Source organism: Chinchilla lanigera, unplaced genomic scaffold (assembly GCF_000276665.1).
Source record: "Chinchilla lanigera isolate Chin_1 unplaced genomic scaffold, ChiLan1.0 scaffold00062, whole genome shotgun sequence".
Taxonomy (NCBI): domain Eukaryota; kingdom Metazoa; phylum Chordata; class Mammalia; order Rodentia; family Chinchillidae; genus Chinchilla; species Chinchilla lanigera.
This window is the reverse complement of record NW_004955463.1, coordinates 3,008,258-3,023,105: the sequence shown is the minus strand read 5'-3', so window position 1 is coordinate 3,023,105 and position 14,848 is coordinate 3,008,258. Positions and strand designations below refer to the sequence as shown.

At 32.2% G+C, this 14,848-nt stretch overlaps 1 protein-coding gene across 1 annotated transcript in view; it reads right to left on the bottom strand.

The window, feature by feature from the left end:
* Sgcz (sarcoglycan, zeta) overlaps positions 1-14,848 on the bottom strand; it is a 1,013,519-nt gene that overhangs the window by 104,528 nt on the left and 894,143 nt on the right. Inside the window, exon 4 of the mRNA XM_005398345.2 lies at positions 10,975-11,062. Coding sequence (XP_005398402.2) covers positions 10,975-11,062 — 88 coding nt within the window. The remainder of the gene's footprint in view (positions 1-10,974; positions 11,063-14,848) is intronic.

Here is a 14,848-nt window from a genome sequence, read left to right as displayed (position 1 = left end):
TTTTTTCTTTTTAAATGGTATTAGTTCAATTCATAAACTGATGTATAGGATTAGATATTCTTCTTTTAGGCAAATATATGAGAAAATAAATAGAGGAAATAATGTAGGAAATACTGCAAATGAAGTCAGAGCTGGTTAAATATGTTAACCAAAGAATGCTGACTGAGGGATGGAGAGAAATCTTAAGGAAATCTTAATATGTCTTCATAATATCGTCCCCTCATTATGAAATGTGGAGGACTATCTGGATGACTTTCCTTGAATGAGGGGCATTTGTCTATATTTTGTCTAAACCTGGCCATATTTCCATGTAGTGATGTGTGCAGAACTGACTAAGACTTCCTCTTATCCCTTCAATTGGCTTTGAGCAATGCAAATCAGTCCAGCCGAGGTGCTGATATGTAGTCTCTGAAGCAAAGAAAAAGCGTGGTGTTTTCGCACCCCTCTTAACTCCCACATAAACATGTGTGACCCCGGCTGGGATGGAGAGCTATGCTCTGTGCTGTTGGCTGGGATCCAGCCTGGTGATAAGAGGTTATGACTGTCCAGGGCAAAAACAATTACACATCAGAGCTGAATCACTGACCTCAAAATATTAGATACTTCCTCAGCTATGTCATACAGATTACTCTTTCTGCATACCCTTCTCTCTGCATTTTATAGAAGTATTTTCAGGCCTCCTAGCTAGCCTAGCTCACAGTACTTCTAGCTTCCCACCATTCTTACATTCACTCATCCTCAAGCCACTCCCTTGTTCATGAATTAATAAAACCCAGGTTCAGCCTGGGTTAAGGCCTTTGTTCCAGTTAGCCATTATCCTAGCTGACCTTAGGATCCCTTGGCTCCCTACAACCATAAATATGCCTTAGTGCCTTTATTCTCATCATGGGTCTCATTGAAAGTGGTAGATTGGAATTAACACCCTAGCATTCCAAAAACTTTTCCACGGGATTACAGATATAAACTTCCAGGACCTCAGTGAGGACCAGGAAGACCTCCTATAATGAAGTACATATTGAAGGAGCCTTATAAATACTTGGGAGAAAAAATTGTTATGACTCATTTTTCCTTTTACTTTTTGCTCCCTTTTTTCTCTTTTATTCTCAGTATGCTTTATTTTTCTTGTGAATACATTGCCTGTCTTGGAATTTCTTCAAAGTTACAGTTAAGACTGAACACAACATCTATAATGAAATTTAAGACAAAAAAAAAAAAAAAACACTACTAGACCTACACTATCAACTTATGTCCCCACCCCAAATGTTTACCTTCATCTTTCCCTGGATGAGGCAATTAGCACTGTATTTAGTAGTCTGGCTTTTGGGTTGACCTCGTCTAGGTTCAGGAATGCAGAAGTAAACATCTGTGTACACATTGACTCATAAATTTTAATTTAGCTTCTTACCCCTAGATGTTTTATGATAATTAGTGCCACAACCATATATTTATGAGCACTATGCCCTATTAACCAAATATCCAGACAATTTTCTTATTAAGGCCAACACAAAATTGCATGTTCCATAGGTCAGTTATGTATGGAACACAAATGCACCTAAAATTCTGAGGTATATTAAGATATATTAAGATTTTCCTAAGATTTCTCTCCATCTGTCAGTCAGTGTTCTTTGGTTAACATATTTAATCAGCTCTGACTTCATTTACAATATTTTCTACATTATTGTCTCTAGGTATTTTGTCATATATTTGCTTGAAATCAAGAATATCTAATCCTACACAGTTTATGTATTGAACTAATACCATTTAAAAAGAAAAAATATATTAATTTCATGATTTGTTTTGAATCTTCTCATGAAGTCACAATTCAAAGGGAGCCTCCTTAAAAAACAAAGTCTGCCCAAGTATATTAGCTACAGATGCATTAGTTTTAGATTAGTCATGTGCGTATAGGACCTAGTCAAATATGAAAAATTTAAGCATAAAGCTACTCATTTGCTGTTTAATTTTTAAATATTTTTCCTTTGAAAAGCTTTGTAGCATGTCACTTTTATTTCATTAAAGATTTCTTAATATTAGAATTTATACACTGAGCTGTCATCATGCTTTGAGGGTGTATAATCACAATGTTTAAAAGTAATACATTTTTATCTGTATAGTGATCCCCTCACTATGGCATACTCAGAAATTTCTAGTTCTTACATTAAGTTTTTTGAAAATGTTTTTATTACTTCTGTTATTGACATCCTGGGGATAGTATTCAGGGCAGTGTTCATGTTAGACAAGTGCTCTGCCATTGGGCTATATCCCTAGCCATCTTATCTCCTTTTATTGCTAGGTGAGAAGACAGACTGGTCTAGGTAGGGTCAAGAAGGATTATTATGCCACCGTGTCCTAAGCAAATCACCATTTATAATTTTATCCTGCCATCTTCATTCCCAAATACTCGACTAGATTTATTTCTCTGAGAACTATAAATGTTATTACCAAAGACTATATTTTGTACCATATATTCTTTGCATAGAAGGAGAGAAACCTCAGACATTTTCACATCAAACAAGGCATTAGTATCCCTTGATATATGCACAAGGACTGTTTTAGCAGACTGGTTATTCTTGGCTTTAATAAGTCAAAATCTTCCTGGGACTGTCTTTAGGACCATAGCACAGAGCTCTGCTAAGGGGTGGTGGGCCAATGGAAACTGCTGTGATCAATCTTACAGAAGGTCATGGAATACCCAGAAAGAGAAAGAGACAACAAACCCTGACAGGTTACCAGCCAAGCCATCTATGTTAAATTTTCAGCTAGCTTTTCCAGGAAGAAAAATTTATAGAGAATTCTGATTTTTTTTAATCTTTACAAATTACTGGGAATTTAAACAGCAGAGGCAATTCTTTTTTCCATTCTAGAAACAATGAATAATTAAAAAATTAAAATAATGATTCAGATGGTAAAATAATCTAAGTATTTCTGTGCCATAACTTTTAAAAATGTGCACATTAATGCCTATTCCTCTCATATAATTCTCATTATGCGGTGTTATAGAGATTGAAGGTCCTCATTTCTATCATAGGCATCTGCTTCTACTTACAATTTTTTCAAATTGATTAATTAATATTAAACTAATCAACAATAATTTAATTAACACTCAATAGCGAGTCATGATTAATATTAATAAATATTAAATAATTATATATTTAAGAGTGAACCCCAAATCAACAATGCATTTATAATTTTAAATGATTGTATAGCATTTAACCCAAGTGTTTTTTGTCGGTTCTCTATGGTTTTGTATAGTTTCCTTTGAATAAAATATTCGTTATGAATGTCATCCCAGACTGTTAAAATATTGTGTAAGTTAAAAACAAAAGGTGTCAATGGCAAAAAACATGAATTTGGTATGTGAAAGTAATCTGTAACCTTCTACGTTTTTTATGTCCTACGCCATCTGTAGTCAATTAAGTGACTCCCAGGTGTTTGCAGTAATTGCTGTAACGCAAGTCTACATGTCACTTCGGGTGTCTTTAAATATTTATTATAAAACTCTAATCTACATTTTTCCCCATTCACTTTGGAATAAAACACACTGACGTTAATTATTGACAAATATAAGCTGGCTGGACTTGGTGACTTACTGTGTGGATTGGATTTCATTAAAAATGTTTTATGACACCTGATTTTATGAAAGAATAAAAACATATCTAGAATGTTTACTTAGTTGTCTATTTTTCCTTCTTCATTTTATATTTGAGTGCAGAAATAATGCCCATAATTGGAGTCAAAAATTCAAACTTGATATCATGCTCTAGTATTGAATATGGGTAATGTCGTGAATCAGAAGATTAATTAACTGATTTCATCCTAAAGGTAAAAAAGTAGCATTTTACTCTCAGATTTGGAGTAAGAAAGAATCACAGACAGAATCTAACTGCAAAGTAGCTTCACTTCATATATAAGGCAAGAGGAGCCCAGAGGCTTGGTCAAGTATACAGGGTTATTCACATGGCGATCTAACAAAACCTAGAAATATTACCATGTACATAATGCATATTATGCTTCAGGAAGTGGTCCATATCCTTTACATATATTAACTTATTTGAAACTCACATCAGCAACAGCAGGTGGATGCTCAGATGACCTCCAAGGAAGCCTGGAGAGGAAGCCCGTGGTAACTTGCAGGTCACAGAGATAAGAAGTGACAGAACTGGGATTCAGCTGGCTTCTGCATCCGTGCTGTTGATAAAATGCATATGCTTCCTAAAACTTGCTTCTGAGAAAAATCTTCATTTGTAGGTGAAAGTACTCTACATTTTGCTATATTATGCAAATGATAGAATTGTCCGTGTACTACCGCTAACAGTAAAATCTATATATTGTCACACATTTATATCATTTTCATGGAATACTGTATGTTCTGATTTTGTCAGTTTTCTTTCGCATCTCTTAATTCCAATCAAAGATCCGTTCTCTGAAGCAGATTTTGTGTCTGTTGTGAAATCTTGGAGTAATTTAAATTTGTGGAGCTCTTCAAAAAATTGCTCAGCAGCATCAAAAATCCTAATGAGTATCATTGTGTATCAACTTCTTCATAGTAAGACTTAATTACTACTTATGTGATTTGTTGAACTAAACATCACTGAGATTTTATTTTTGCCAAATTTGGGGATTAGAAAATAATTTAAAAATGCTTTCAGGCGCTAATTATGCCATGTCGTGTTGCATGTAATAAAGTACATTTATGTCTTAATAGTTCTATGTCTGTGGACTCAGAAATCATTTTTATATACCTATCTTAGTTTGGCTTCACCATACTTTATTTGTAAAATTCTACACAAGTGTGTCGGGGGGGGGCAGCTTTATAAGTGACATACTGAAGTGATTTGAGGAGAATCAATCCAGTTAAGAATCTTAGGGTCTCTAGTTTTTCCAAAGGATATCAATTTTATTGTCAGTTCATGCCTTTGAAATATTTTTAGCTTAGCGTATTAGCACATGTTCTCAGCACATCCCTTGTGGGAAGTTGCTTCACAAGCAGAACCCTTTCTTCCTTCCCCTTCCTGCCTCAGCCCTCTCCCTATTCTTTGATTCTCTTCCTTTTTTTTTTTTGACATGTTTGCAGTATGTGACGTTCACACTCCTTGTGAGGAGCTGGTTCATGTACATCACACATCTCAGTTTCTTTCTTCAACTTCGTCCCTTTCTTCCCCTCCCTCTCTTCCATCTCTTGAACTCCTCAACCCCTCCTCTGAGAAAGAACTATCCTCCTCCTTCCTGCTGCATATATTCTGTCTTGGTCTTTATGTTTACTCTGGATTTCTCATAGAAGAGGAGCAATACAATATTAAAGCTTATGTGTCTAATTTATTTCAACTAATATTATGTCTCAAAGTGTATCAGTTTTCCTAAAAATGACTCAAATTTATCTTTCTTTATGACAGAGTGGTACTCCATGGCATATGAACACATTTTCTTTATCCATTTTTGTGCAGATGGACACATAGGGTGATTTCAAGGTTTAGTTATTAAAAATTGGGCTGCTATAAATATGAGTATATACATATTGATCTCAGTGGCAAACCTAGGTAAAAGTAAATTTCAATTAAGAAAAATCTAAAAGGATCACATTTTGCTTCTTGCAGATATTATCTAGATGTTTATTCTGAACAAAGTCAGGCCGCTAAAATTTCTTTCTTTCTTCAACCACTTATAATTACTTCATATAGTCACTTTGTTTTCATGTTTCAAGTATTCATTAAACATTTTTGTTAGGCTACTTGTAGGCCTGGTGTTTTTGTTTTTTAAGTAGAGATGTTAAAAATAGTGCACACTATATTGAGCAAAACTCTATTAAACTTTTCATTGGTGGATCTGAGGAAGACAGTTTTGTCCCCCAGAAGACAATATTTATTCTCCATAGGTACAGTAGCATCATCCCATTAGCTATATTTCTTTTTACACCTTCACTGTAGGTTTTCTTATGAATAAAGATGTGCTAATAAAAATGTTAAAAATATGATTAACTCCTTGACTAGTAACTCTATTGAAAATATTCATTGTTGTCACATAGTCATGTGTATTACTCAAAAATTACAAGAGAAAAAAATAAAAAAAAAAAACATTTCCTTATAGAATCCCAGTGCCCATTTTTTTTCTGATTTTTTCTTACCACACAAATCTTCCTTTGTCATGACTTTTAAGAAATGTTTTTGTTAGTGTTTAAGTGAATGATAGCTGTTTAAGTGAATGATAGTGAATGATAGAAATGGTAGACAATCTGTCCCAAATGTCTATTCTGGGGCGTGTAACAGTTACCATCCCTAGCCTTGATTTTGACTTTCTTAAAAGTCCTACTGGGGAATATATCCAAGCACCTCAAAACCTCTGAAGAAAGGAGAACTGGTTCTTTTGTTGAAGCCATCACAGCTTTCTCTACTATGTGATCCTTAAACCTCTGTTATGGAACATGGAAAAATTTTACTCACTATAAATATAAATTGTTTAAATTTCTTTCAAATGTCATTCCAGCTTTCCACTGTGACTCAGGCCTATTTAAGAAATCCATGATGGGATACATTCAGAATTAAAGAAGAAAATCTGAAAATGAGTAATTAAAAATTGTAATTAAGATTTTCATACAATTTGATTATCATTTCATTCACATTTGATAAATGGAAATGAGATTCTGGAAGATGAGTAAAGGATTCTCACAATAACATCTAGCAGTTCTTAGAAGTTCATTCACTCAGGACTCATTTCTTCCAATGTATTGAACATTCAATAAAAAGTATTATGGCAAAATATGAGATACTATTTGAGGTAGAAGACTGTAGTTTAAGCACACTTCACAAGTAAATTTTCAGGACAGTGACATTCCAGTTTTAAATACACAGTTTGCCCAATGGTTTACTAAGATGATACCGACTTGACATTATGGAATGTCTCATGTTTATGCCATAGAACTATATAAGCAGCCATTAGGAATTCCTTAAAAGACACCACTGTGACTGAAATTAAATGAAGGAGCTATTTTAAAATATAAAGTAGTTCAACTCATTAAGAACATTCTTTGCTAAGTTTCTCCATTCATCGCCCTGTTATTTGTATCCTCAAAATACACAGAAAGTTGACCCAAGGCAGACGAGAAGGGAGAGATCACAGTTTACTGATTGTTTTATAAAAACATTTAATAATACAATGCAAAAATATTTTATGATACAACATAAAACAATCTATAATTTAATACTTTAGTCAAGTTTGCTAAGATTTATTAAAGAACAGTAATTCTGAAATCTATATGCTTACTTCTAAAACATATAAATATAGTTTAAACCTATTTTATTCAAGATCAATGTAATATTATTGGTAAAGGATAATTAATTATCCTCATGATATTGTGGAAATATTATATTTTTAGTGAATACATATCCTAAAATGTTAGTTATTACTACCACTAGTGGTAGGGAGATTTTATCAAAATTGCATAACAATGTTTTATACGTTCAGCCCTAAAGAAATTATTTTTATTGTATGTATCACATACACAATGAAGATACTCTTCACGGTGAATGATGCTGTATAAGTCAAATCTTTTATCCACATTATTTTATGGAAAGTCATGAAAATCATGCTATCACATGAATATATAACATCTGAAATCACACACCATTTTTGTCACCTTTATCAAGAAGAGACTATAGATTGAATAATAAAAAAATTTGACTTGCAGAGTGATTCTCAGACTTGTTTAAGAAAGTTCTTACTTTTTCTTCAAGGAGTCTGACCTCTTGGGGTCAGACTTTAACCACTTTAACCACTTCTCAACAACAAGCACATTCTTTTCTCTCAGCTTTATTCTAAGAAGGGAAATTTGGAGAAAGAAACTTGAGTTTGTTAATCTCCTCCAAAATTATGTTGGTTACGAAAAAATCTAATCTTACACTTTGTGGGTAAATTCTGATATTAAATGTGCTATTGCACCAACTTAACACAAAACTGGAACTTCATAATTTCACAAAAATATTTGTCAAACTAATGTTTTACCTAGTTTTAAAAGATTTAGATTAATTTGATTATACTGGAGCTAGCTAAACATATAAAATATTTTCTGTGCATTTATTGGTATAAAAATGATTGGGTTTCATATCCAGAGAGTGAGTCTGGGATAAAATTAGCACAGTGGGTCTCCTAAGTACCTGAAATAGAGGAAGGTAGGTTTATAGAGATAGAGAATCTCATGGTGTAAGCGAAGGGTTATATCCTTTGCTGAAACCTCATATATTATTTTAAGGATGAACCACAAGAAATAATTAATGGTAAGGCAGAGAGTCTTTATTCCTCTATATAGGAATAAACTCTAGAAAAACTATTCCTGCTTCCTACATTGACAGAATTGACTATATTTTCCTAATTTCAATTGATAGATTGGTAGATATTAGAATGGTTTTACTTAGACAATGAAGAATACATGACATTTTTGTCTGTAATGGTTTGCTGATTTTGTGATAATTTATTTTTAAATATTACCAAATAGTATCAAAGTCAAGTGCTATAATCAAGGTTGTGCCCATAAATAAAAACTGAAAGGAAAGAAAAACTAAGAAACAAGAAAAGAGATTGGCAATAGTTATTTTATGTAATGAAAGTCACTCGTCTACTTTGCTGAAATTTTTCAGTGCGTCTTCAAATTCCGTAGAAAGGTAAATCTATCCTTTCATGATTCGTGTTTCTGTACATCCTGCGTAATTATTATCCATGACACTGCTACACAGCTCTACAATAGTATCATAATCTATCACGTATCACTTAACTACTGTTCTTAGATACACAGAATAAAAAGTCATGAAATTTCTAACATTTTGCAATGCATTTGTAACTTAAAATACATCAATAATTACAAACACACTTATCAAAATAATTACAGATTCAATATATAATTAAGTAGCATTATCATAACCATATTCAAAATGTGTGTCATTATTCCTAGCTTAGAGATGGAAAAAGACTGAATCTTCAAAAGATAAATTGTTTTATTGCAGCCCATTCAAGTAAGTAGCCCGATGTGATGTGACTTGAAATAAGAACATCTAATCTCCCTATTCCCTCAATTCTAGTCTAATTCTTCTTTTGATCTATGTTTACTGAGAAATGCAAAGCAGTGAAAAGATGCAAGTCACTAACCGTACACTCAGAGGACCAGTTTTTAGGTTAAGCCTCACTGGAATCAGACTTTTCTATCCACAGAAATAACTGACTGAATCATTGACTTATTAATTTGCTGGACTTAAAAATAAACTTAACTTTTCCTCTTCTTCTTTCCCCTCCTGTGATAAATATTAATAGTACATTAAAATGAGTTTGAAAAGGCATCAGTGTAGAGGAAACATTATTAAGAAATCTCAACTTTAAAAAATTATTTTATGTAAATTACAAATGCGATATGTTTTTCTAATTTCTGCAGGAAAGCATGTAGCAAAATGTAAATGGTGTTATATTACAGTCACTGTAATTTAAAAGCTGCTTTACTTCAGTTTAGAATTCTACATTTTATGTTTGACTGAGGACTTTGATATAATCTTTTTGGGCTTAATTTACATTTTTTCATATCTACCAAGTCTCTATTATATGAAGAACAGAATGTAAAGGAAATATTATAAAGAATTCTCAAATTTAAAAAATTATTTTATGTAAAATCTGCGAAATGTAGGTCCATGTGTTGGCCTGCTTATGCAGTTTCAACATAACTAGCATGAATTTGCAGTAACATTAAAGTTTAGTGTCTGATATTTCTGAATCAAATATATATCCATAAACATCTTTTAATTTGTAATCAATTTTCTTATTGCTGTCTTTGAAAATGACATATTTTTACCTATTACAAAATCCTATCAAACTATAGCAATTGATAGATACACAATTATACACTTTTATTAAGAAAATATGAAACAAAACAATTAGATAAAATGCAATTAAATAGAAAGTATATATTCTGAAATGTTTCTATATAATTTCATTAAAATAAGTATTTTATTCAAAATATTTTATAAACAAAGGAAGTAGACACAATGAAATTTATGTTTATAACTGTTGCATTTTGAATGTCATCTTTTTCTATGATTTAAATAGGAATACTAAAACGCATTTACATGCAAATGATGATGGGATCTAATTTCTCGTGAGAATAAAGATAAATCATTCCTCAAAATTGTAAGTACTTATGTTGTTTTAGATTATAATAAAGATTATAATATAGGCAAATAAATCTATAATTTGAAAAATTAGATATAGATATATACAGTGTCAGCATTGGGTAATTTCACCCTAGAACAAAGATAGTATTCTAATATTGATTTAGTTTCTAATTCATATCAAACCTTTACATAATTTTTCAGTTGCATTTGATTTTTTATTGGGCTTTTCCCTCATAAAATGGAGTCAAGTAATAGTATCTCACATTTTGATATAATATGAACTACATAAAATATATTTTATAATACATAATAATACTTTGATTTGTAGCTCCAACATCCTAAAAATCATAGCTAACTGATAATTTCAGCAAACCTTTTATAAGTAATTGATAAGCACTAGGATTTGTTATATGCAAGAACTGTGTCATTTCTAACATATATAAGCAGAGAGTGTATAAAATAAAATCATTTCCCCAAACAAATATAGATCTAGCAGTATCATTGCATGTGCCTTTTATGTCTCTTTGCTATTCTTTAAATGATATTATAAAATATTTTAGGGAAATGGTGCATTTCATATGTCAGAAGTAATGACCAATAAACACAAATGTAACTCCATTTCATAACAACACACTGCCAAGAGTAATAACTCCTAAATGGAGAAAAACATACCTAGCCTCATAGTGTATCAAATCATGTGAAAGGCAGTTGACCATAATGACATGTCTAGTTATCTAACAGAGAAATAGCGTTCTTTTACTTTTCCCGTCTTGCACACCACGGTGTCAAGGGGAGTAAGGTGATATGAAAACTCTTTACCGCAAACACTCACCCACTGTCAGCTGTCCCGTGAGCTGCCCCATGTGATTTCTCGCATTCACTGTTACATTCCTGTCAGACTGTAAGACCAGTGGACTGTCCTGGGAAACACGTATGAAATAAATAAATCAAATGGAGAATATAAATACAGTCAAACACATAAAATTGCACTGTACTTAGTGTATTATCAAAGCCTTTTAAAGAATTAGGTAACTGTTTTAACATTCCAACTATGTGTTTAACAATGTTAAGAAAAATGAGTCCCTTAGAGTAATTCTGTGCCGCAATAGGAATGTTTTAATTTTTATGAATGAGTATGAACTATTTGATACAAGCGTTTTCAACTTAAGACAAAAGTATAGAGTCTGTGGTCTTTGCTCTCCCAGTGGTATATACATCTGCTTCCACAGATATTCCAAATGCAATTCCAATAGACAAGCCCCTTTGTAAGTTTAGCTTGCAGCTTTTAGACCTCAGCTCAAATGACGCCTTTTCAAAATCTCCTCCTCTGCTCACTCAAACTACAGATTCATTCAGTCTCACTATTATACAAGTGTGTATGTGTGTAAGTATATTAACTATATTAGCTGTATAAAACTCTTTCCAGATCAGAATTCAGAATTTGTGATTTGTATTTACTTAGAAACACTATATTTTTTTCAGAAGACTGTTTTAATCCCTTCTGACTAGATACAAAGAGCTAAGGAAAGATACACATACACACACACACACACACACACACACACACACACACACATACACACAGAACCTTTTATTTTATTTTTTATATTTTTTGTCTTTTTGAGACAGGGTCTCACTATGCAGTTCAGGCTGACCTTGAGCTCGCTTTGTAGCCCAGGCTGGTCTCAAACTCACAATGATCCTCCTGTCTCAGCCTCCCAGTGCTGGGATTACAAGCGTGCGCCACCACGCCCGGCCCAGCACCTCTTATTTTAAAAGTGAATTTTGCTGGTTTGTACAAACTAAGACTTGATAGGACTTGATGTTTGAGAGCAATTTTCCATAGTTTGAAGAATATATTTATTTTTTTGAAACATGGTCTTATGAAACCTAATATAATGTCCTTTTCGAAGCTTAGTTCTTTCGGTCTTACACATTTTTTTTGTATTTTTAAAAAATCATGTGTTTCCATACATATACCTATGCTTCAGACACTCATCTTTGAAAATATCTGGAGTATTGTAAACTAATTATATCATTCCTTTTAAGTTAAATGCCCAAATTCTGTTTATAGAATAAGGACTAGTGACAAACATCTGTCCATTAGGTCACTGCCATCTCTGATAACAAAAAGAGAATGTTTTCAGAGGCACACACACACACAAACACACACATGATTACATTCAATGTTGGTAAAATTCAAACTATGTGTTTTTAAAAGGAGCTCTGAATTAAATAAAATTAATTTTAATGTAAAAAATAAGACACTAAAAGAACAACTTTTAGCAAAGCAAAATTTTTTCCATAAAAAGCAACATTTGTGAAAAAAATTTATTGGTTGAATGAGCATTCATGTTCTTTCAGTGTGTATGATATAGGATTGTTGTTTAGTTTTTAAAATGGTGGTATATTTTCATTTAAATACCTACATATTGGAACATAAATTTCTGTGATCTTCAGCACAATAGAAGAGAATGAACATTTCATATGTGTAATTTTTGGATTATGTAACTATATTAAAGAAACGATAGGTTTATAAATACATTAAGATCAAAGAGAAGTCAATTTGAAAAAGCAATAGGTATTTTATCTAATTTAATGGAGAAATAAACTACATCTGAATTGAAAGCTTAATTCCTGTGCATCTTTGTCTACAACATAGCAATTCACATTTAGTCTAACCGCAGGGATCTTATTGAAGGTTTATCCCTGATCTGCTTCCTTTCTTTTTATATTATTCCACTAAATTTCCTCTCAGAATTAAAATTTTATTCCCAGATTAAAATTTTACTATGCTAGCAATTGCAATCTCTTTACTTACTTAAACTAAAACAACAGAGCTATCAGAGGTAATGAGCAATTCTCTTTACTGTATTCATGTGGATAACATTATATTGTGCTATACACATTTGTTAAAATGTGATCAGGTGAACTGAACCCATACTAACTATTCTTGATAAACAAAAGTGATGCACATAAGAGATTGTTTCCATCAATAAACTACCTCTCTTCTTTTGCATTATGTATCAACACAGTGATATCTTTGGGCATTAGAATTATCAGTCATGCATCTTAGTTTCAACACATGACTTTTTATAGAAAATTTACTCAGTAAGTGATGAAAATGTACAAATGAGATAAAATATGTATGCTGAAAATGATGGCCACTCTTCCAGTCATCTAGTTGTAATATGGTTATAAAGCAAAGACTGGAACCAAAAGTATTTTAATTGAGAAACTGCCACATATCCAAAAATGGTTGAGATTTTAAAAATATTTTCCCTAAATAAAGACCACAAAGTTCATTAGATTTTTCTTCTGAGAATGTTTTCTTTTCAACTTCCTCTGTGAGAGAAAATGACTGCCACTAGTATTTTTTTGCTGTTTGTTTTCTTTTTTATTTTAAAAATTAAAAAACCGACAAAATAACAATAAGGACAAAATCAAAACAACACAAAAACAGCATAAATGATACGTGACCTCAAGACAAAATGATAGGAACTTACAATGGCTGCTAAATTACATCCTGTTCTTCAACGAAGTTGTTCAGTCCATTAGACATAAGAATGTAAGACTGATCAAACAATCAAAGACAGTAACAAGTAAAAAACAATAAAAATATTTTTAAAACAACATTGGAAATGATGCTAGAGTTTCACCACACAAAATGGTAGGCGTTTCACAATGGTTCTTACACTGCATATTGTTTTCAGATCAGTCATTCTAATTACCAAATTCAAACATGAAAATTGGTCAAGAAAAAAGAGAATTTTAAACATTGACTGTTCCTCTCAGTAAACTACAGACATCAGTAATACACCTATTCCAGCTATCCTTATATATACATTTAAATTTTATTTTTCAATTAAGAAAACAACATAACAAAAACAAATACATAAGCACAACAGCACAGAGAACAATAAAATGATACAGAATTTCAATAATGGTGATAGGATATTAGCAATTTATGTTCCTTTGTTAAGTGACTTTATATATTATTTCTATGTGCCACAACTTAGATAGCTGGTGTCTAGTTCCAAATATTAAAACAGACATGCTACTACCCTTGTGTAGTTTATATTTCTGAAAATATAAAGGGTGGAATATTATTTTGTAGGTGTTTCTTACATAGTAGAAATATGGATATAAATTCTATAAAGCTAAGTAAGCAGATGACAAGTTATTCTGCACAATATACCACTCTAAATATTAGAGTTTTTAATTAAGTAAAAGTTCATTTTTGCCTCAAATATTTTATCTTCCAAACCAAGAAATCTGTCATATTGAAATTAAGGTATTTTACACTTTTCTGGAGCTTAGCAGCATCTGGATCTCACTTGTGAAAGATACAACTACCTCTTCTGCCACTTTTGAACAAACCAGGTAGGATTCAGGGAAAAAGGTAAGGCAGCATTCAGTGGGGTCTTTCGTGATCTTTTTTGGTACTGGGAATCAAGCTCATGACCTCAGGCTTGCTAGGCAAGCACTTATGCCGCTGAGCTATATCCTTGGCTTTTGCGGTCTTTTATGTGCACAATCTTCACCTAGAGGCCCTGGTTGTAACTTTTTTTATGGCTATAGAGAAATCATAAAGTGTGTTCTCATTTCAACCCAAATGTCCATCCACTGAGGATTGGATAAGAAAATTATGGTACTTTTATATAATGGAATATTACTCAGCTGTAAAGAAAGATAAACTCGAGGCC